The 19,439-nt window shown below is 47.4% G+C and overlaps 2 protein-coding genes across 2 annotated transcripts; one reads left to right on the forward strand and one right to left on the reverse strand.

Moving 5' to 3' along the window:
• The first annotated feature begins 11,071 nt into the window (after window positions 1-11,071).
• Window positions 11,072-14,301, forward strand: LOC119267968. The gene is made up of 5 exons (XM_037549437.1): window positions 11,072-11,371; window positions 11,457-11,594; window positions 12,167-12,422; window positions 13,092-13,169; window positions 13,842-14,301. The coding sequence occupies exons 1-5, from the start codon at window positions 11,297-11,299 to the stop codon at window positions 13,973-13,975; spliced, it is 681 nt and encodes a 226-aa protein (XP_037405334.1). The 5' UTR covers window positions 11,072-11,296; the 3' UTR covers window positions 13,976-14,301.
• Window positions 14,302-14,828: 527 nt separating this feature from the next.
• LOC119267969 (glutamate--tRNA ligase, cytoplasmic-like) lies at window positions 14,829-19,192 on the reverse strand. The gene is made up of 7 exons (XM_037549438.1): window positions 18,992-19,192; window positions 18,267-18,433; window positions 17,858-17,954; window positions 17,619-17,772; window positions 16,434-17,512; window positions 15,861-16,325; window positions 14,829-15,304 (listed from the first exon to the last, which is right to left on the reverse strand). The coding sequence occupies exons 2-7, from the start codon at window positions 18,401-18,403 to the stop codon at window positions 15,080-15,082; spliced, it is 2,157 nt and encodes a 718-aa protein (XP_037405335.1). The 5' UTR covers window positions 18,404-18,433; window positions 18,992-19,192; the 3' UTR covers window positions 14,829-15,079.
• Window positions 19,193-19,439: the final 247 nt, after the last annotated feature.

Genomic DNA, 19,439 nt, shown 5'->3' on the forward strand with positions numbered 1-19,439 from the left:
CCAAGTGAGCCAATGACCCCCCTCCCCCAATCCCACGCCCGCTCACACGCCGTCGCCGTCATCACCAATCCAACTTTCTCTCCTCATCATCTGCTCATTCCAGCATCATTTCCTCATTGTCGGCTCTTTCCGCTGCCACCCACACCCCCATGCCTCCTGACCACGCGGCCTCGGCGTCTCCCCCGGATAATGACAACGGCGACCCTAGCCAATCCCGTGATGGCGTGTTCCCACACACACCAACGCCCCGTGTCGGTGTTAAAACCGGCGGATCTCGGGTAGGGGGTCCCGAACTATGCGTCTAAGGCGGATGGTAACAGGAGGCAAGGGACACGATGTTTACCCAGGTTCGGGCCCTCTTGATGGAGGCAATACCTTGCGTCTTGCTTGATTGTTCTTAATGATATGAGTATTACAAGAGTTGATCTACCACGAGATCGTAGAGGCTAAACCCTAGAAGCTAGCCTATGGTATGATTGTATGTTGTCCTACGGACTAAACCCCCTGGTTTATATAGACACCGGAGGGGGCTAGGGTTACACAGAGTCAGTTACAAGGGAGGAGATATACATATCTGTGTTGCCTAGCTTGCCTTCCACGCCAAGGAGAGTCCCATCCGGACACGGGGCGAAGTCTTCAATCTTGTATCTTCATAGTCCAATAGTCCGGCCAAAGGATATAGTCCGGCTGTCCAGAGTCCCCCTAATCCAGGACTCCCTCAGTAGCCCCTGAACCAGGTTTCGATGACGATGAGTCCGGTGCGCAGTATTGTCTTCGGCATTGCAAGGCGGGTTCTTCTTCAAATCCTGAATATCTGCTAAGTAGTGTCCGACTCCCATAAATGTTGGACTTCTTGGCTTCTGCGCCCAATAAGGGCCATTTTCCACGCATCGAGAGAATGCGAGGAGCCAGGGTGTTTTTACATTCGCCCCCCTAGCCAAGTAAATAAATCATCTATTAAAGGGATGGGGATTCTTAGATCCAATCCACACCATCCTCCCACGGCGATAATCCATCGAAGCGCGCTCGGAAAAAATCCATTCCATCATGGCCAGTCACCGCAGCTCCTCCTCTCGCTCCTGTAGCCCTAAGCCCGGTGATTGGGAGAAGTGTTCCGTCCCGCATGGCCAATTAGTAGAGTTGCAGACCAGGGATTTCTCCCTCCAGCGTATATGGTCCCCGTCCGAGCCGGGCTCGCCACTGATAATGGCGGGGAGCAAGCGGAGAGCTTCCCCAATCCCTCCACGGGGGAGCGGGTATGCCTTATCCCTTACTTACTAAGTGGACTCGGATTTCCAATCCATCCGTTTCTCCGCGGGCTCCTGGAGTTTTACAGCCTCCAGTTGCATAATTTCAACCCTGCTTCCATATTACACATCGCCGGTTATGTTGCCCTTTGTGAGCTGTTTCTGGGCTGCGAAGCTCATTTCGAGCTGTGGAAAGGCTATTCTGCGTTGTGCCCCACACACAGAAGGGGTCACTTTATCAAGTGGGCGGAGCCGAAATATGGTGCATCGCCGAGACCAGATACCTGTCTGGTACTCCGAAGGAGATGTCCGAAGACTGGCCTTCGGAGTGGTTTTACATGGAGGACGTCCCCCTTCCAGACCCTGTTCAGCGGGGTCTTCTTGAGTTCAACAATGCTCCTCTGAAGAAACGCCGAAGTTGGCGCCCACGGAGCCCCCAGGAGGAAGACAACGTAGAGGTCCTTTGCCTGATGAACCGGATTAAAGCGCTGGCTCAATCAGGATTGACAATAATCGAGGTTATGTCAATATGCATAATGCGGGGGGTGCAGCCATTTCAATATCGAGGGCACCCCATGTGGTGTTTTAATGGGGAAGATGATGCCACCCGTTGCGGGTGTAAGGGACCAGACTCCGCTACTGCTTTAGCAAAGAAATTATCTGAGATGTTCAAGGGAGAGGAAGAGGAGTTCATCCGTATCAAGCCACGGGATGGATTCTCCATGTACAACCCTCCAAGCTGGGTGAGTTGTACCTCTTTACTCCCAACCTTCCCGCATTCTTCGTCGTAGATACTCACCTTGCCATTTCACGGCAAGAACTGCGAAAAGCTGTAAGGGAGGTCAACAGCCCACCTCCACAACCAGAGGACCTTGTCCGGGCCCTCGATCCCAGACTCAAAGAGGATCCGGACATATTCGTGGAGCTGATAGACAGGCAATTCTATCAATTGAGTTGTGGTGACGCCATGGTGGCCATAACGGCCGACTATCCTGGATTACTCCCCGCGTCGCACGTACGAAAAACCAAAGTCCCAACTCCCAAAAAGGATCCCCTTTTATGCACTTCACCTACCGTACACATATGGTGTTTTACAAGGAAGGCATTCAGGACGCCGTGCCGAACCCGCAGCAACTCGCCAACAAGAGGCACCAAAGCCGGGTAGGCCAAAAAGGAAGGCGGTCAGGACGGAGACGCCGGCACAGAGGTATGACACAAAACCTCACTCCGTGGTAGTCGTCTTTCTTAAAATATAATGACGTCCGTGTTTCCTAGCAGAAAAAATGCTCGCCGGACTATATCCGGAGAGGCTGTCGATCATGCCTCGACTAGTTGAGCTCCAGGGCCAGACATAGAGGCGGAAGCTAATGCAGGGCAGACACCGGATGTTCCTCCTACAGAGGATGCGGACAGACTATCCGCTACAAATTCCGAAGTGGAGAGCGCCATGAATCACAGGCGTCGTCGGGCCGTACTCCGTCACGCTTGTTTCTCACCAGAGGCATTTGATGCCTTCAATTCCGGAGACGTGTAGATCCATGCTACTCAAAATGGTCTAGCCAGAGCCACGGACTAGTATGTAAGGGATATACGGGTAAGCAAATCTGACGATTATATGTATCAGTAGCCCCTGAGACTTGAAACAGTTGACGCAACTGATTTAAGGATCATTATTTGTGCAGGTTCTTACAGAGAAGAATTCCCAATTGTCTCAAGAGCTGGAAGAGTGCAAGGACCAGCTAGGGGCCGTTGTTGCCATGTTGAAGGAGTTCGAGAAGGGTCCCTCTGGTAACACTTGTTTCCATTGCAAAGAATACAGGTACCAGGTAGTATGCGACATGTATGCAAATCTAACAGTAGATGTTGCAGGTGGCCTCGGAATGAATCCAGAGGTCGTGGTGGTGAATGCGGCACGTGATGATCGACAGCGAAATGCTGGCGAGCGCGTGCTTACGCGAGTCAGGCAGGAGAAAAATAATCTCCAAGACGCCAATATCCGGCTGGGCGTGGAACTGAAGATGTCTGAGCCCAACTTGCGAACTCCGTGAAGGAGAATAAACGGCTTTGGCGCAGCATTTTTAGTAAGTGCTTGAACGAACTTTTAAAGGAGTTCGGCGAAGAAGCCGGCTAACAGAGTTATATCTGCAGGTATGCTGACGGGTCGTCCCACGGAAGAGATGCCCGGGTCTTCGGGTGATCTTCTACCAGAGCTCTCACAACTGCACGAGCAAGTTCGGCAGGTGATGCAGGGTATTGCCCAAGCCTTGTGGCCATCCGCGTCCCCGCCAGGAGGCATGGGGGAGCTTATAGAGAAGCTAAAGGGAGCGCGGCGGCGCTTCCGATTATGGAAGATATCAGCCTGCCGACAAGGTGCAAGGGAAGCCTGGGCTATGGTGAAGACGCGATATACCAAAGCGGACCCAAACCACATGGCCGAGGTCGGACCTATGGGGCCCGATGGGAAAAAGATCCCCGTCAGTTTAGTGTATGATCAAGTAGAGTTAGCCGCAAAGTATTCCCAACAGGATTGTAGGCTAGACAGCCTGTTGGATGGTATAGAAGAAGAATTTAATCAGTCTTAGTGAATGTGTACTTCAAGTGACATATGTAATGTCCCTAGCCGGATTGTAAATCATTTGTCATGGCGGACCTTTTCGCTTCGACCTCTGGACCCGATAGTCAGGAGTGTATCCGAATACCCGCTCGGTTATGTAAAAACCAGGGTATGCATGGAAACCAGGCGTAGGGGTCATAAGTGCTTGAACAGACAAGTACCCAACTAGCTATGTTATATTACATGGGTACTAAGAAACATCTTCCAGGGAGAATAGTTCCGTTAAGGGTTCCTTTCCCTGGGTACGCATGCCCTAATGTGCATGTCCGTACTGCGAGAAGAGATGCAGGCTATAAACCTCTGAGGGCATGTGTCAAATTTAAATAAAAGGCATCTTTTATTCACCGACCGAATATTCTCTTAAGAACTCTAGCTTTCGGCTTCACCCAGTCTGAGGTACACATCCGGCTGACCCGGCAGTAACAATCGCAGAGGTGCTCCCCTTATGCCCTAGCCGAATTAACGAGAACGTAGGGCATAAATACAAGAGCCAGGCAACCCAGCTTGGCCAAAACTTAAGTCATATCGATGCATATAATGGCGAAAAAAGGTACATGCGGAAGAATAACACATGTGCGGGGCATAAAGCCCAAAAAAATAATTAGATTAAGCTTCTGTATAAGAAGCCCCCATGTATAATGAGCGCGGCTAGCGCGTCAAGATTGTGTAACCAAGACACAAGTTTAGCCCTTTAGGGCCTTGAAGAGAAGGAAAAAAGAGAGAAAGAGAGAAAAGACAGATATGCAAAAAATGGACGGAGGTGAGGAGACAAACATAGAATCCGGCGCTAGGCATAGAATCTTCGGAGTCTGGCTGCATTCCATGGGTTTGGATCGAGTCGATTATCTGATGCATCCCGCAGATGGTACGCTCCGCTGGTCAGAACCTGGTCAATAATGAAGGGACCTTCCCATTTGGGCATGAGCTTGTTCTTTTTCTTCTCCGGCAGGTGTAGAACTAGTTCGCCAACGTTATAGGTTTTGGCCCGTACTTCTCTGCTTTGATACCTTCGAGTCTGTTGTTGATAGAATGTGGAACGGGCTTTTGCCACGTCGCGCTCCTCCGCTAGGGCATCCAAATTGTCCTGCCGATCGAGCTCAGCCTCTTTTTCTTCGTACATGCACACTCGAGGTGAGTCATGAATTATGTCACAGGGCAGAACCGCCTCAGCGCCGTACACCATAAAAACGGTGTGTATCCGGTGGTGCAATTTGGCGTGGTCCGCAGCCCCCATAGTACGGAGTCGAGCTCCTCTACCCAGTGCGTGTTTGATTCCTTTAAGGATCGCACTAATCTGGGTTTAATGCCGCTCATGATAAGACCATTCGCTCGCTCGACTTGACCGTTAGTTTGAGGGTGATAGACAGAAGCATAATCGAGCTTGATGCCCATGTTGTTGCACCAAAGTTTCACTTCGTCGGCTGTAAAGTTCGTGCCGTTGTCAGTGATGATGCTATGGGGGACGCCATAACGGTGTACGATCCTGGATATGAAGTCTGTCACTGGTCCGGATTCAGCCGTTTTGACAGGTTTGGCTTCTATCCATTTGGTGAATTTATCCACCATGACCAGTAAGTATTTTTTTCTTATGGGTTCCCCCTTTAAGGGGTCCGACCATGTCAAGCCCCCAGACCGCAAAGGGCCAAGTAATGGGGATTGTTTGGAGAGCGGTAGGCGGCATATGGCTTTGGTTTGCAAAGAGCTGGCAACCGACGCAATGCTGGACCAGATGTTGCGCATCTGCCTGGGCCGTCGGCCAATAGAAACCTGTACGGAAGGCCTTGCTTACAAGGGCCCGGGCTGCAGCGTGATGGCCGCCGAGTCCGGCATGGATTTCTGCCAAAAGTTTCCGCCCTTCCTCTTCGGAGATGCACCTTTGAAGGACTCCGGTAGTGCTTTTCTTATAAAGCTCTCCCTCATGGACCTTGTAGGCTTTAGATCACCGCACTATGTAGCGTGCCTCATTTTGGTCCTCGGGTAGTTCCTGTCTGGTTAGGTAGGCTAGGAATGGTTCTGTCCACGGGGCGATGACGGCCATTATTACGTGGGCTGGAGGTGTTATTTCGATGGCAGAGCCTCCGATTGTGTCAGAGTGTTCGGTATCTGGGGTTGTGGCCGGGTCCGGACTATTGTTGCCGGTGTCCCCTTCCCATACCACGGATGGTTTAAACAGTTTTTCCAGGAAGATGTTAGGTGGGACAGGGTCGCGTTTAGCGCCGAGGCGAGGATGTCCGCCGCCTGGTTGTTTTCCCGAGCCACGTGGTGGAATTCAAGCCCCTCGAACCGAGCTGACATTTTGAGGACAGCGTTGCGATATGCCGCCATTTTCGGATCCTTGGCATCGAAGTCTCCATTTATTTGGGATATTGCGAGGTTCGAGTCCCCATGCACCTCTAGGCGTTGAATGCCCATGGAAACTGCCATCCGGAGACCGTGTAACAGGGCCTCGTATTCGGCTGCGTTGTTGGAGTCTGTATATAGTATTTGGAGTACGTATTGCACTGTATCTCCGGTGGGGGACGTCAGGACGACGCCAGCCCCCAGACCAGCCAACATTTTAGAGCCATCGAAGTGCATGATCCAATTGGAGTATGCGCCGTACTCTTTAGGGAGTTCGGCTTATGTCCATTCAGCTACGAAATCGGCCAGTACTTGCGACTTAGTGGATCGCCGTGGTTTATATGTTATGTCAAACGGGAGGAGCTCGATAGCCCATTTGGCAATCCAGCCCGTGGCATCGCGGTTGTTTATTATGTCATTGAGTGGTACTTCAGAGGCCACCGTAATTGAACACTCTTGAAAGTAGTCTCGTAATTTTCGGGATGCCATGAATACCGCGTATGCTATCTTTTGATAATGTGGGTACCGTGATTTGCATGGAGTGAGGACGGTGGACACATAATATACCGGCTTTTGAAGTGGAAATTTATGTCCGCCCATCTCTCGTTCGACGACGAGCACTGCGCTTACAACTTGGTGAGTTGCCGCTATATATAATAGCATTGGTTCACCAACATTTGGCGCGGCCAAGATTGGGTTGGTGGCCAGGATGGCTTTTATTTCTTCCAGTCCGGCCGTGGCTGCGTCCATCCACTCAAAATATTCGGTGCGCCGAAGAAGGCGATAAAGGGGGAGTGCCCTTTCTCCTAGTCGGGAGATAAAGCGGCTTAAAGCCACCACACATCCAGTTAACTTCTGGATTTGCTTGAGGTCAGTTGGGATGGCCAACTGCGACAGAGCCCGGATTTTGGCCAGATTTGCTTCAATTCCTCTGCTGGAGACGATAAAGCCTAGGAGCTTTCCGGCGGGTACGCCGAAAACGCATTTTTCCGGATTGAGCTTAATGTCGTATGTTCGGAGATTCTTGAACGTGAGCCTCAAGTCGTCTATTAAGGAGTCGATGTGTCTGGTTTTAACGACCACATCGTCGACGTATGCGTAGGGGCTAGGATTTATCCTTCTTTGGCACCATCACCAGGTTTGCTAGCCAGTCCGGATGCTTTATCTCTCTAATGAATCTGGCCTACAGTAATTTGGCTAGCTCCTCTCCCATGGCTTGTCGCTTAGGTTCAGAGAAACGCCGGAGAGTCTGCTTGACCGGCTTGAATCCTTTTAGAATGTTGAGGCTATGCTCGGCCAGCCTGCGTGGGATTCCTGGCATGTCTAAAGGATGCTAGGCGAATATGTCCCAATTCTCGCACAGGATCTCCTGTAGTGCGGCGTCTACGACGGGGTTTAGTTGTGCCCCAATGGATGTTGTTTTTGTGGGGTCCGTTGGATGGACTTGGAATTTGATTATTTCTGTCTATTTGCATTTTTTGAAGAGTCTCCTCATAAATGAGGTTTAATCCGCTGCCGTCGTCCATGAGTACTTTAGTGAGCCGAAAGTCGTCCACAATTGGACTGAGGACCAAAGCGGCTGCTACTCGAGCTGTTCGGAATTTAGGTTCGTCACTGGCATTGGAAGTGATAGCCGTGTCGCTCCATGGATTTATTGCTGCTACATGGCAGACTTCGGCCAGGCTGCGGAGCGTTCGCTTACGCCTATTATTTGAGGCGAAGGTCTCGAAGACTGTCAATACTGTATTGTTATCCACGGGAAGGTGCTCTGGGGTGTTTTGGATGAGGAGATCCTCACCACTCTTGGCCACCTGCCAGAGTACCCAACATGCTCTAAGGCTATGTGTTGGTATGGTATCTGTTGTACTATGAATTTTGCAGGGCCCGTTAAGCCATCCCTCCAATACGGTTCCACGCCCTGTGGTGGGCTTTTGCTTCTTTATAATTGAGTCGGGCGACTTATGAGAGTGCATCCTTTTAGTTCGGACTGGGGGTTTTGTCAGAGCCGGATTATCCCAAAATTGTGTTTGGGTTTTCCAGGCGCTTTCCATCGCACAGTATTTCCGTACTATGGCCGCCAAGTCGGCGAAGTGTGCTATGTCACAGCGACTTATGGCGTTGAGGATTCCCTTGTCCGTGCAATTGTTGCAAAAGAACGAAATTGCGTCTTCCTCGTGACAGTCCTTGACCTTGTTCATCACAAGGAGGAATCTGGCCTAATGGTGATGTACTGTCTCTTGGGGCGCTTGCCTAATGTGGGAAAGATCATTTGTATCTGGGTGGGTGGGTGGATTTAAGTCCAGACCTTGACCCAATCTGTGATCCCGGGGCAGGGGAGTTTCCGGTCTTGGAAGTTCGGGCTCCGGGATGTTGCTCCGCGGGTTCGGTATGCGACCTGATTCTAGGTTTAGGGTTAGGGCGATGTCCTCCCGTGAGCGGGTATCCAGCTCGGAGAGCTCAGTAATCCGGACATAGTTCGTCCTCAGGATAGAGGGAGAACCGCCACATTGCTCCTCCACCACCGCTATTTGATGGGTGACCGGCGGAGTGTTAATCTCCCTTTAGTCGGGTTTAAACCCGATCCGATCGTAGTCCGTAGCGACTCCCAGAGCGGCGATGCAATCCAAGAACTCGTTCAATGAGGAGAGCTCCATTGGATCCATCTGCTCAGCGAATTTTGAGCCGATGTGGAGGCTATTTTCGATGACCCGAGAAGTCATCGTCGGCGCAGCGGCCGAGCGGGCGGTCATGACGAAGCCGCCTAGTCGGAGAGTTTGGCCTACAGCCAGGGCTCCCCCAGAAGTGATGTTGTCCTTGACAACGAGACGAGCCATCCCCCTTATGATGACGACATAGTGGAACTCTCAATGAAAGCACCAATGTCGGTGTCAAAACCGGCGGATCTCGGGTAGGGGGTCCCGAACTGTGCGTCTAAGGCGGATGGTAACAGGAGGCAGGGGACACGATGTTTACACAGGTTTGGGCCCTCTTGATGGAGCTAATACCCTACGTCTTACTTGATTGTTCTTGATGATATGAGTATTACAAGAGTTGATCTACCACGAGATCGTAGAGGCTAAACCCTAGAAGCTAGCCTATGGTATGATTGTACGTTGTCCTACGGACTAAACCCTCCGGTTTATATAGACACCGGAGGGGGCTAGGGTTACACAGAGTCGGTTACAAGTACATATCCGTATTGCCTAGCTTGCCTTCCACGCCAAGGAGAGTCCCATCGGACACGGGATGAAGTCTTCAATCTTGTATCTTCATAGTCCAACAGTCCGGCCAAAGGATATAGTCCGGCTGTCCGGAGACCCCCTAATTCAGGACTCCCTCACCCCGTCCAAGTTAACACTATGTATGCAGGAGAATATGTTAGAATTGAACGAGCCCAAACAGAAATGGAACTGCCTATTGGGTCGCTCGCGGGCGACTCCGGAGGCCACCACCGGTCCTAGAGGCCTTCGATACCACTACTCCCTCCCTCGTCGTAGTCGGAGGAGCCCGCCAGTCTAAGCCCTGCAATGGACGGCGGTGGCGAGGACGTGCACTGCCTTCTTTGGCGCCTCCAATCCATCCCTCATATCCATGGTCCTGGAGTCGCCATCTGCTCTTCGGTCGTGTGTTGACCCCTCGACGGTTGTCCGCACTCTTCGTCTCCAATGGGGAGGCCCCATATGGATCCGGCATGGGTGCTACAGCAAGTCGGGCCATGGTGCCACGGACTGGTCTGCCTTACTTTAGATCAGGTCATGTCGGCCTCTTGGCCAACGGGTCTGGGCAAGGCTATCTCCACTGACATGGCAGTCGGTGGTGATGTGCTCTGTCATCAGTGTTGGTTCGTGTGATGGCCACTCCAGCCTGCAGCGGCAGCCTCGCCGCAGATTGTGGGGCTACCAAAAGGTCTTCGCGAGAATTTCCTCTCTCCAGATCCGATGGTTGCCTCGGCGATGGGAATCTAGGAACGACTACTTGACGCAAAGGGTATGGTTGTGCAGCAACGACGATCGATTTTCTAACTCAGCGCATGCAGCTGCTAGGAATGCGGAAAAGTGGTGGTGATAGCACATGATTGACTTCGATGGTGGTGCTTCTGTAGTACCCGGTTTCGAGCTTCGGGGTGAAAAACTAGGCCTGGCTCAAGTTGGTTATACCTGGCAATGCGATGCTTTTGTGTCGTCACCTGGATGAAGTCATTACTCGATATGTTCGGACCAGTTCTTCAGGGTGAAAACCTAGATTCTTTCCTTTGATGGTTGGATCTGGTGAACACGACGCTTGAGCGTCGCTCCCTTGAGGTGTTGCTATTAAAGAAGTGTGTTGTCTTTATGGTGCCATGAGATGGTTGGTGTGGATATGATTGTTGTTGTAGTTTGTCGATTGCCGATTGCCGATTTGATCATTTTGGGTTTTTTTTCCTCGCTTAGGGATGTAAATGACGAATAGACAGCGGGCGCAAGTCTACTTAGTTTTCGCTAGCTCGATAGTTCATTTTCACCTAGAAAAAAAGTTTTTTGCACTATTAGACCCTAAATGGACATTAAACATCATTAAACGGGCCGGTTTACATGCCTATCCTCGTTAACATGACTTTGCATTTGCAATGTTTTTTTTACGTGTATTCATATTAGCTCTATGCTTCCTAACTACGCAGAGGTTGGGTATATCCTTATTGTGTTTGTATTCACTTGATACTTCATATTGAGTCAAAAAAATCCGCTTTGTCCAAAAAGCCAACACTCTGTATAGGGTTTTTTTAGCATATATACGGGGTTTTTTCGAGAGGAACACGTTTTTTTTAGCAAACTCGAGAGGAATACGTGTGTATAGCTTGCCTTTTCTTTGGTGGGCTCTGTGAGAGCACGTAAACAACAACAGTACGAACCCACCCTAGAAAAAAGCCCATACACTTGGACCTTCTCCCCTTCCCATTTCCACCCGGTGATCTCGCCGCCGGGACGCGCCACCGCCGGCGCTGACCTGCCGTGCCCAACATCCGCCTGCTCGAAGTGCCTCCTGTTTTTTTCTTTTATTTGGAGCGTCTCCTCCGTGCTCAGCGGGCTACCGCCCTGCAGCAGATCCCGCGGCCCCGATGCCTCCTCCCGCCGCCCCGACGCCTCCTCCCGCCGAGCCGCTGCCAAATTCGCCAGATTCTACCTCCCCCACGGTTCGCGACCTGTCCCCTGCTGCTTATGGTTTAGAGCTATGTCCTTATTTATTTTTCTGACGTGTTTTTGGTGCGGATGACCCAGGAGGAGGCTGAGGCGGATGCGGGAGGCACACCGTCGAGGGCCGGGCCGGTGGGGACAGTAAGCTGGGGAACCGGGACCATCGTCGGCGTATTCACCGGGCTTCTCTACGGCGGGGCCAAGGAGGCCAACGCCAACGTCGTAAGTTGCCGCCCCACTCCATTATAACATCCTCCTTTCTGTTACTGCCTCGTATGTAACATTTGTGGATGTAAAATGGAGCTGATTAGTGATAATAATGAGAACACATATACAGGAACTAGAGTTCTAGTAGAATTTTTTAAAATTACAAAATATAGACTGCCCCGACTTGTTTGGGTTTCAGCTCTAGCCTATCCCAACTTGTTTGGGACTAAAGGCTTTGTTGTTGTTGTTGTTGTTGTTGTTGTTGTTGTTGTACAAAATACGGACTGCCTTCTGCGCCAGTATTGAATCAGAACACATCTATAGGAAATTACTCCTCTCCTACTTAGGATTTGGTATCCCAAAATTTTGATTAGATGCTTACCCCTTTCTTTCTTTCCTTTTGTTGAGGATGATATTTCACTCCTTTCCCTCTAAATATTACTCCCTCTGTCTCACAATATAAGACGTTTTTGCAAGCTAACACAGCTTGCAAAAACGTCTTATATTATTATGAGACGGAGGGAGTAGCATGCTTTAGGCCAAAAGAATGACTTCTGTGAAAACTACATTCATATCCTATTTTACAGAGCAAAGATGCTGAAGTGATGTTGAAAATGGGAAGCACCACTGACAAGCGCGAACAGTATAGGTTGATGAGAGATGCCATGGAGAAAAGGTTCATCCGGGTTGCCAAAGGCTCACTAGTTGGTGGTGCTCGCCTTGGGATGTTCACTGCAACTTTCTTTGGCATACAGAACCTTCTTATTGAGAACCGTGGGGTACATGATGTATTCAATATTGCTGGAGCTGGCTCGGCTACCGCAGCTGCTTTTGGGCTTATATGTATGTATTTCACCATATTAAATCTTGGGTTTTAGTTGCACTTGGTTAAAACATGGCATTGGTCACCAAAAAACATTTACCTATTATGATAGTTTATAACTTGAAAAGCTTATGAAATATGTTTGCTACAGTATGAATTACATACAGAAGAGTATACTACAAAAGTGATTAAGGTAGAATATTAAGCAGCACCGCATTCATTGTTAGAAGTTAACCAGATATACCCTCAGTGTGCTATGGCTAATCCTGGTTTGTAACTAGTATTCTATGTTTAATACTTTGTTGTGGGCCATGATGAAATTGTCAGTTATCACAGGCTATTTAGTTAACTGTAAAGTTGGCTGCCTCTAGGGGCCTTCTATGGCTATGTAGCCCCTAACATTTGATGATTGCAGTATCGGATATATGGTTTGATGGAATTGGCCTGCCAAGATGCATCTAATAGGAGTTTTACATCAATCAAGATACTTGATTTTTTTCAATTACTTAGTGGAGGAAGAATTCATATAACAATGTTTGCCTAAATATCTTGATGATTCTTGATATCTATTATCAGCATATATCTTCAGAAACCTGTAAATAATATTATCTTTTGTATTTACTATTGATAACTGATATCGCTCACGCTCAGTATACTGGATTCATCTCAATTGATGTCTATACCTTCAGTGCCTGGTTCACCAATGTGGCGTGCAAGGAATGTATTGGTCGGATCTGCTCTTGGTGCCGGAATTTGCTTTCCCCTTGGTATTCTCACCTCTGTATACTTTTACTGGTTATCATACTAGCTTTCTCGAATGTACAGATCATTCTTTTTGTTTTTATGGACCTTTGTGTGTGGGCTTTTGAGTTATGGACCTTTGTTTGTGGGCTGTTTAGTTGTGGACCTTTGTCTGTGGGCTGTTAGTTATGGACCTGATGATGCAACTATTAATAGATATCTAATATCCTCTGTGGTAGTATAGAATTTAGTGCAAAGTAAATGAATTGTTTAGCATCTTCGTGAAATGCTTTCTTCCATCTGATTGTAGCCCTCGTGTTTCATTCTTATAAGAATGTTTGAACTTGTCTCATTATGGATAGCCTATAATTTTACCTTTTCACATCTTCAGCTTACCTTGAAATGTGGAAGTTTGATGCTACCTTCTCGTCATGTACTTCTTTGTGCCCAAATCCCAGTCGCCTAGGTTCCTTGTTCATGTGGGGGTATGCGTTAACAAGTGTTATTATTATTAGGAAGCACATGCACATAATCCATTTATATACAACCATCTTGACATAATCATCCGCATTACCAAGTTAGCAGCGTCATGTCATTCTTATACAATGGTTATTATACACCATGTGAACTAGTTAAGTCTGCTGGTAACTTGTTGTGGTTATATGCTCAAGAATCTCACCATGGAAATTCTTCTACAGGTTGGGTACAGTTGAAGTTGGCAGAGAAGGCCAATCTTGAGATTGAAAATTCAAAATCGCCGTCAGATTTACAAGGCAATCAAAGTCGTGTGGGGGCCGCGATAGACAGACTAGAGAACAGCCTGAGGAAGTAACAGTTTGTACCCATGAGAGGAGCCAAGGATCTGTTGTCAACACCCACAGCTATTTCGCTTTTGTTTTGTTCATGTACTTTTCATAGGAATGTGGTTACTTTTTGAAGTGGTAATGGCAGCAAGGGAAACTCTCTTGTATGAAGATAAATTTGGATACAAACACTCTTACTTGCTGGAGCTGGGATATTTCTAGTTAAGGTACCTGTTTGGGTGTTTGTGCCATTATGACCTCTATATGATCAGCATTGGGGATAGTATTCATGACTTCTCGTCAGCTTGACAATACCTCGGAAGGATGGTGCCATCTCTTATTTTCTTGGAAAGTTTGTATCGGTGATCCATCACAAACTATGTTTGTTTGGTTTGATGCCCATGTATGCTAAATTTTGCCTTGGCATAATTTTGTCACCAATTTTCTTGCACATGAATTGTCCTGTAAAGCTGGGGGAGATAAAACAGTCGCTAAAATTTGGACAAATCAGTCAGCCTTCATGGGCATCGGACATAGCCCACGTCAAAACCTTAGCAGATATAGGGAATATATGGTTAGGCTTAACTTTGGCTCAGCCAAAAGATCAAAAAACAGGTGTGCTTTTTGTCTTTAAGCCAAACTTCAAAAGGCAAAGTAAGCCGAACCAAACACCCCCTTACACAAGACACACCGTTATGCCGCATGAACACGACAGATCAACCGGTGTTTCATCCGACACACCGCAGGGTCAAGGACTGAAGTGCAGCCCCATTCCCAAAAAGGACTGCAGTGCATATGAAATTTAAGAGCAACTGAGTTTGAAACTCGCAGTATTTCCACAGGAACATTCTCTAATGGTCAGACAAGACATTTTACCATGGATCTGGATATGATAAGCCAATTCTCATCTTGATATTTGTTTCACAATCCACATATCCCGGTATCAGTTGGCATATACTCAAACATGTAAAAGGAAATTACATAACTGATACTGGATAACCAACTCCGAGACACTAAAGAACCAAAATCTGAAGTTCCAAGTTTCAGCCATTACAACACCAGTTTCGATACCAATAAGGCTGCAACTTAATGCCCAAAAAAGTACCATAATTTAACTAACATCGTTGTAGAAGCTAGGCTCCAATCGACGTGGACTTCTGTCGGCCATCTGGAATGGCAAAAAGCATAATTGGTTTGGACGACCGGATAAATGGAACATCACACCTGTAATAGCCTTTCCTTTCGAGCTGTATAACTTCTCCTTTCTTCACGTTCCGCATGTTCGGGTCTCCAAGAGCTAAAGCTTCTCGCCGAGTGCAAGGGTTGAGATTGTCAAGGAAGTCCTCATCTTCTTCCAGCTGCAAAATGTGCTAGATATTAGGATCTAAAGTACATGAAGATACCACTCAATGATGGAATGAGACATGGACACAATGATGGAAGAGACAACTCATCCAAGAAACATCATGACATACATATAAAAAGAAGAAAACTAAATATCATCAACATCAGATTTCAACACTAGTAGGACAGAATATGGATAGGTTGCCATGTTGAGTTCCCAAGGACCAACCAATTCATCAAAAGTCTCAAGCTGTTGACTGTTGAGGTAATATAAGTTGGCCAAACCACGCATAGTTAAAAACACAATAACTGTGCTACTTTAGTACTATCTAACCAGTCCAAGTGAAAAAGCCTAACTAGTCTAAGTGAAAAAGCATGCATACTACTACAACGATAACACAAAACGCGCGTAGTTGAAAACATAGTAACTGTGCCACAGAAGTACCTAACTAGTCTAAGTGAAAAAGCATGCATACTACTAGAACGATAGCACATGTAGCATAAGAATATGGTTCTGGTAACCAAGTGGTTGCATGCCTACCAACATGAACTTAGAACATGAGTTTTTACCTTCTTCTTATTAATTAGGTAGTCAAAATCTACCAAAGAGAGAGACACAAGATCTTCAATATCTGATAGCCATGTTAGTTTCAGCTTTGTCATCTTCACTGACCCTTCAAGATGGAGTTCACCAACTAGTTGAGTAACTGTTCCATTATCTGTCTTGATTTCTCTAATGATAGCATTTCCCCAGTCCATCAAAGTAACTTCCTCGCCCACGCTAACGACTGATGCATCAGCATACTCTAGCCAAATTCTGTTTGCAAACGTCGTAGCCTTCTTTCCAGCACCCTCGTGTTTCTTGTGCCTTGGTAAGATTCGAACAAATGGTTCCTCTGGACCATTAGTAAGGGTAAAAAGCACGCGTTTGTCTTTCAGCACAGCAGTATGCCTTCCACACACAGGATCAACTATCTTCTTGTTGATTGTCCAGAGTTTATCCCACTCCATAAGATTGAGATTTTTTGAAGCACCCTTCACAAATAGGAAGTACAGAAAAAAAGAAAAAGGGAGTTAATAACTCGGTTACTCAGATATACATATAGTTGCAAGATCATGAAGAACAACTTGTTAGAAAATTACCTGCTCCAGTATAAATTGGATCAATGCTTCAATCTTCAAGCCACGGCGTACAATGCCTTGTACAGTGGGAAAGCGTGCGTCAGTCCAGTCCTCCACCATATTGTTTTGGACGAACCACAGAAGCTTGCGCTTGCTAAGAACGGTATAAACCATATTCAGCCTGCTGAACTCGTAGATTTCTACCCTCCGCAGGCCCATGTCTTGAAGGATACGATAGTACTGTGCATTCCGATCATGGTATTCGCTTGAACGAAGAGCATGAGTCACACCTTCTAGTGCATCAACAAATGGGCAAGCGAAGTCATAAGTTGGATAGACCTTGTATTTTGAGCCAACGCGATGATGGGGATCAGGGTTGCAACGGTAGTAAACAGGATCTCGAAGTGATTTGTTTGGGTCCTGCATGTCAAGTTTACCGCGTACACAGCACTCGGTACCCCTTTTGGTGCCATTAACCATCTCTTTCCACAGCGACAAGTTCTCCTCAACAGTACTGTTTCTACGCTTAGATTCCACACCATCCATCCTTTCACTCCTCATTTGCTCCTTGGGTGTATCATCAACATATGCCTTTCCCTGCTTAATCAAACTTTCAGCCATTTCCATTAGCTTTGGAAAATGATCTGATGTGTATGTAACTACATCGTATTTAACCCCAAGTGTCTCAATATCTTTCAGGACATTCTCAACAAATTCATTGCTTTCTTTAGAAGGATTTGTGTCATCAAATCGAACTATTAAACGCCCTTTATATCTTTCTGCAAAATACTTGTTCAACAGTGCAGCCTTTGCATGACCAATGTGGAGATACCCACTAGGCTCTGGGGCAAAACGAACGCAAACCTCCCCAACTTTGGCACCTGGGAGATCTATTTCATGACCTGACGTGTTCTCCTTCAAACCAGGCACCTTCTCTTTCAAGCTTGGCGCAGGAGATTTGCCTATTCCACGCTTTCCAATATAAGCTGATGTAACTTCATCTAGCGCGTCTGCATAGTCTGCAGCTACGCTGTTGAACCAGCGGACAAGGCTCTGATATTTCTTTGACCTCCTTAGACTTTCCCATCGTTGACCAGTTCCTGAGGAAAAGAGTTGTTACTTCCAAGGCAAAACATAGAGAGAGAGAGAGAGAGAGAGACAGAGAGAGACCAATAAATTACTCAACAATGAAAGAAAGAAAATTACCTGTGAGATTTGACCACACAACAATGTCAGCAATTGATAGACCATAACCAACCAAAAAGGTTCGAGATGCCAAGTATCCATCAAGAAATGAGCAAGCAGCTTCAAATTCAGAGCCTGACAGAATGAGTGGTGCATACTCGAGCCATTGGTCAACCTACAGATGTGAAAACAATAGCAACTCAGGAAATAGTGAGATGATCTTGAAAATCAATTACAAACACCATAAAAGCAGAACATACATGTGCTGCCTGAATATTGTCTTGGCCATAGAAGCTGGAAAGAGATGCAGCACGTGCAATGTACCGGAGAATTGTGTTGACACCATGTATAAAATCCCTGTACAGAATCATGATAGATTCATTGAGACACTACAAAGTACCAAACAAAAATACTGCGATATTTCACCATTAAAACTGTTTTGATTGACACATCATGTTCTAACAGTCATCAGTTCCATCACAATAATTTCCTTGAACCAAGAATATTAAGACGAGGAGATTAAAATAAGAGCTAATCTTGAATCGACTACAGAAACTATTCAAACATTCATCATGGTAGTAAAGTGTCCACAGTAATTGTAACATAAGGAATGTAAGCAGTTAATCAGAGAGAGACGGAGAGAATTATACTTGAACATTGAACACTTACCCAGAACTGAAGTGTAGTGTGGGCACTGAACCTGAGGCAAGGGTTGGATCAATGATTAGGGGAACACCTGCAATCTTAGCAGCCGAAATGATGGAAAGTGGTGGGCTGTCCTGGGGGAAAGCTAGTTTGAGCTCCATTCAGTCCCTTGCAAGCCAAAGAGCGGAAACCTGCCAATGGCAGATAAATGTTGGGGATCAATGAATAAGTCATGATTCGCACACATGTTTATCTTTTGATTTTCACAAGCAGAAAAGATGCATTAACCCCATGAGTTAGCAAAGATGCAAAAGTGAAACTTGATCGTTGGAACGTTAGTTAGGTCAAGCAGATTTCAGAAGACCCATACATGGTAAAATGAACCGAATTAGCAGTTACAGCGATTAAACCTTTCGACTATAAATTGCTTTAAACAAATTGCAAGCCTTTGACTGACAATGACCACACTTCAGGCCGTGACGCAACTCTCACGGATCATCGCATGAGCAACAGTCGTTACTAATTTCTATAGAGATAAAAACAAGAAGAAAACGCACTTTGCGGCAAGCAGACTGTCCCGAGTTCTTAAGAGATAAAGTTTCTCTTAGACTTATATTTTGAGATGACACGGCATCAGATCAAGGTCTGAGACCGAAGCTGGGGCATGGAGAAGGGGCGGATCTAGATGGCGTGCCGGGTGTACACCGGTTTGGGTTTAAGCAATTATTGGGTGACTGTAAAGCTTATACCTGAAAATCCGATGTCCAAGATGGCGGACCGGGTGGAGACAGCAGGGACGGCAATGGCGGCGGCGAGCCGCGTGACAACGCGGAGGGGTCAGGAGGAGGCGGAGGTGGTGACGGCGGCCGGCGGCTATAGGTACTAGGGCACCGCGGTAGACCAGAAGAGATTTGTTATAGCCGCATCGGGTCGGGTTGGACTGGGGACGGGTGGGTCAGAGCCAGGGCTGGCCGGCTGGGAGCCAACATATGAGGATCGGCTCGACTCGACTCGACTCGGCAGCAGCCCGAGCGGCTCGCGAGCCCGGCAAGGCAGCCGCTGCCATGTGGACCCAGCGGGGCAGCGAGCAGCGTGGCATTGAGAAATCTACGAGGCTGTTTCGACTGTGACTATGTTTGTCATGTACTGCCATATTTACAATACTTGTCTAAGTTGAGTTGCTTAAATTATAAGGCT

Source organism: Triticum dicoccoides, chromosome 3A, assembly GCF_002162155.2.
Source record: "Triticum dicoccoides isolate Atlit2015 ecotype Zavitan chromosome 3A, WEW_v2.0, whole genome shotgun sequence".
NCBI classification, from domain to species: domain Eukaryota; kingdom Viridiplantae; phylum Streptophyta; class Magnoliopsida; order Poales; family Poaceae; genus Triticum; species Triticum dicoccoides.

Bases quoted from the DNA above. Each gene is read 5' to 3' on its own strand.
- LOC119267968 (XM_037549437.1), top strand. From the start codon at position 11,297: ATGCCTCCTCCCGCCGCCCCGACGCCTCCTCCCGCCGAGCCGCTGCCA. The intron at 11,372-11,456 runs GTTCGCGACCTG...CGGATGACCCAG, and splicing joins CAGATTCTACCTCCCCCACG to GAGGAGGCTGAGGCGGATGC. The intron at 13,170-13,841 runs GTATTCTCACCT...ATTCTTCTACAG, and splicing joins CGGAATTTGCTTTCCCCTTG to GTTGGGTACAGTTGAAGTTG.
- LOC119267969 (XM_037549438.1), bottom strand. From the start codon at position 18,403: ATGGAGCTCAAACTAGCTTTCCCCCAGGACAGCCCACCACTTTCCATC. The intron at 17,513-17,618 runs GTAATTTTCTTT...TCTTTTCCTCAG, and splicing joins TGTGTGGTCAAATCTCACAG to GAACTGGTCAACGATGGGAA. The intron at 16,326-16,433 runs GTAATTTTCTAA...CTATTTGTGAAG, and splicing joins TCCAATTTATACTGGAGCAG to GGTGCTTCAAAAAATCTCAA.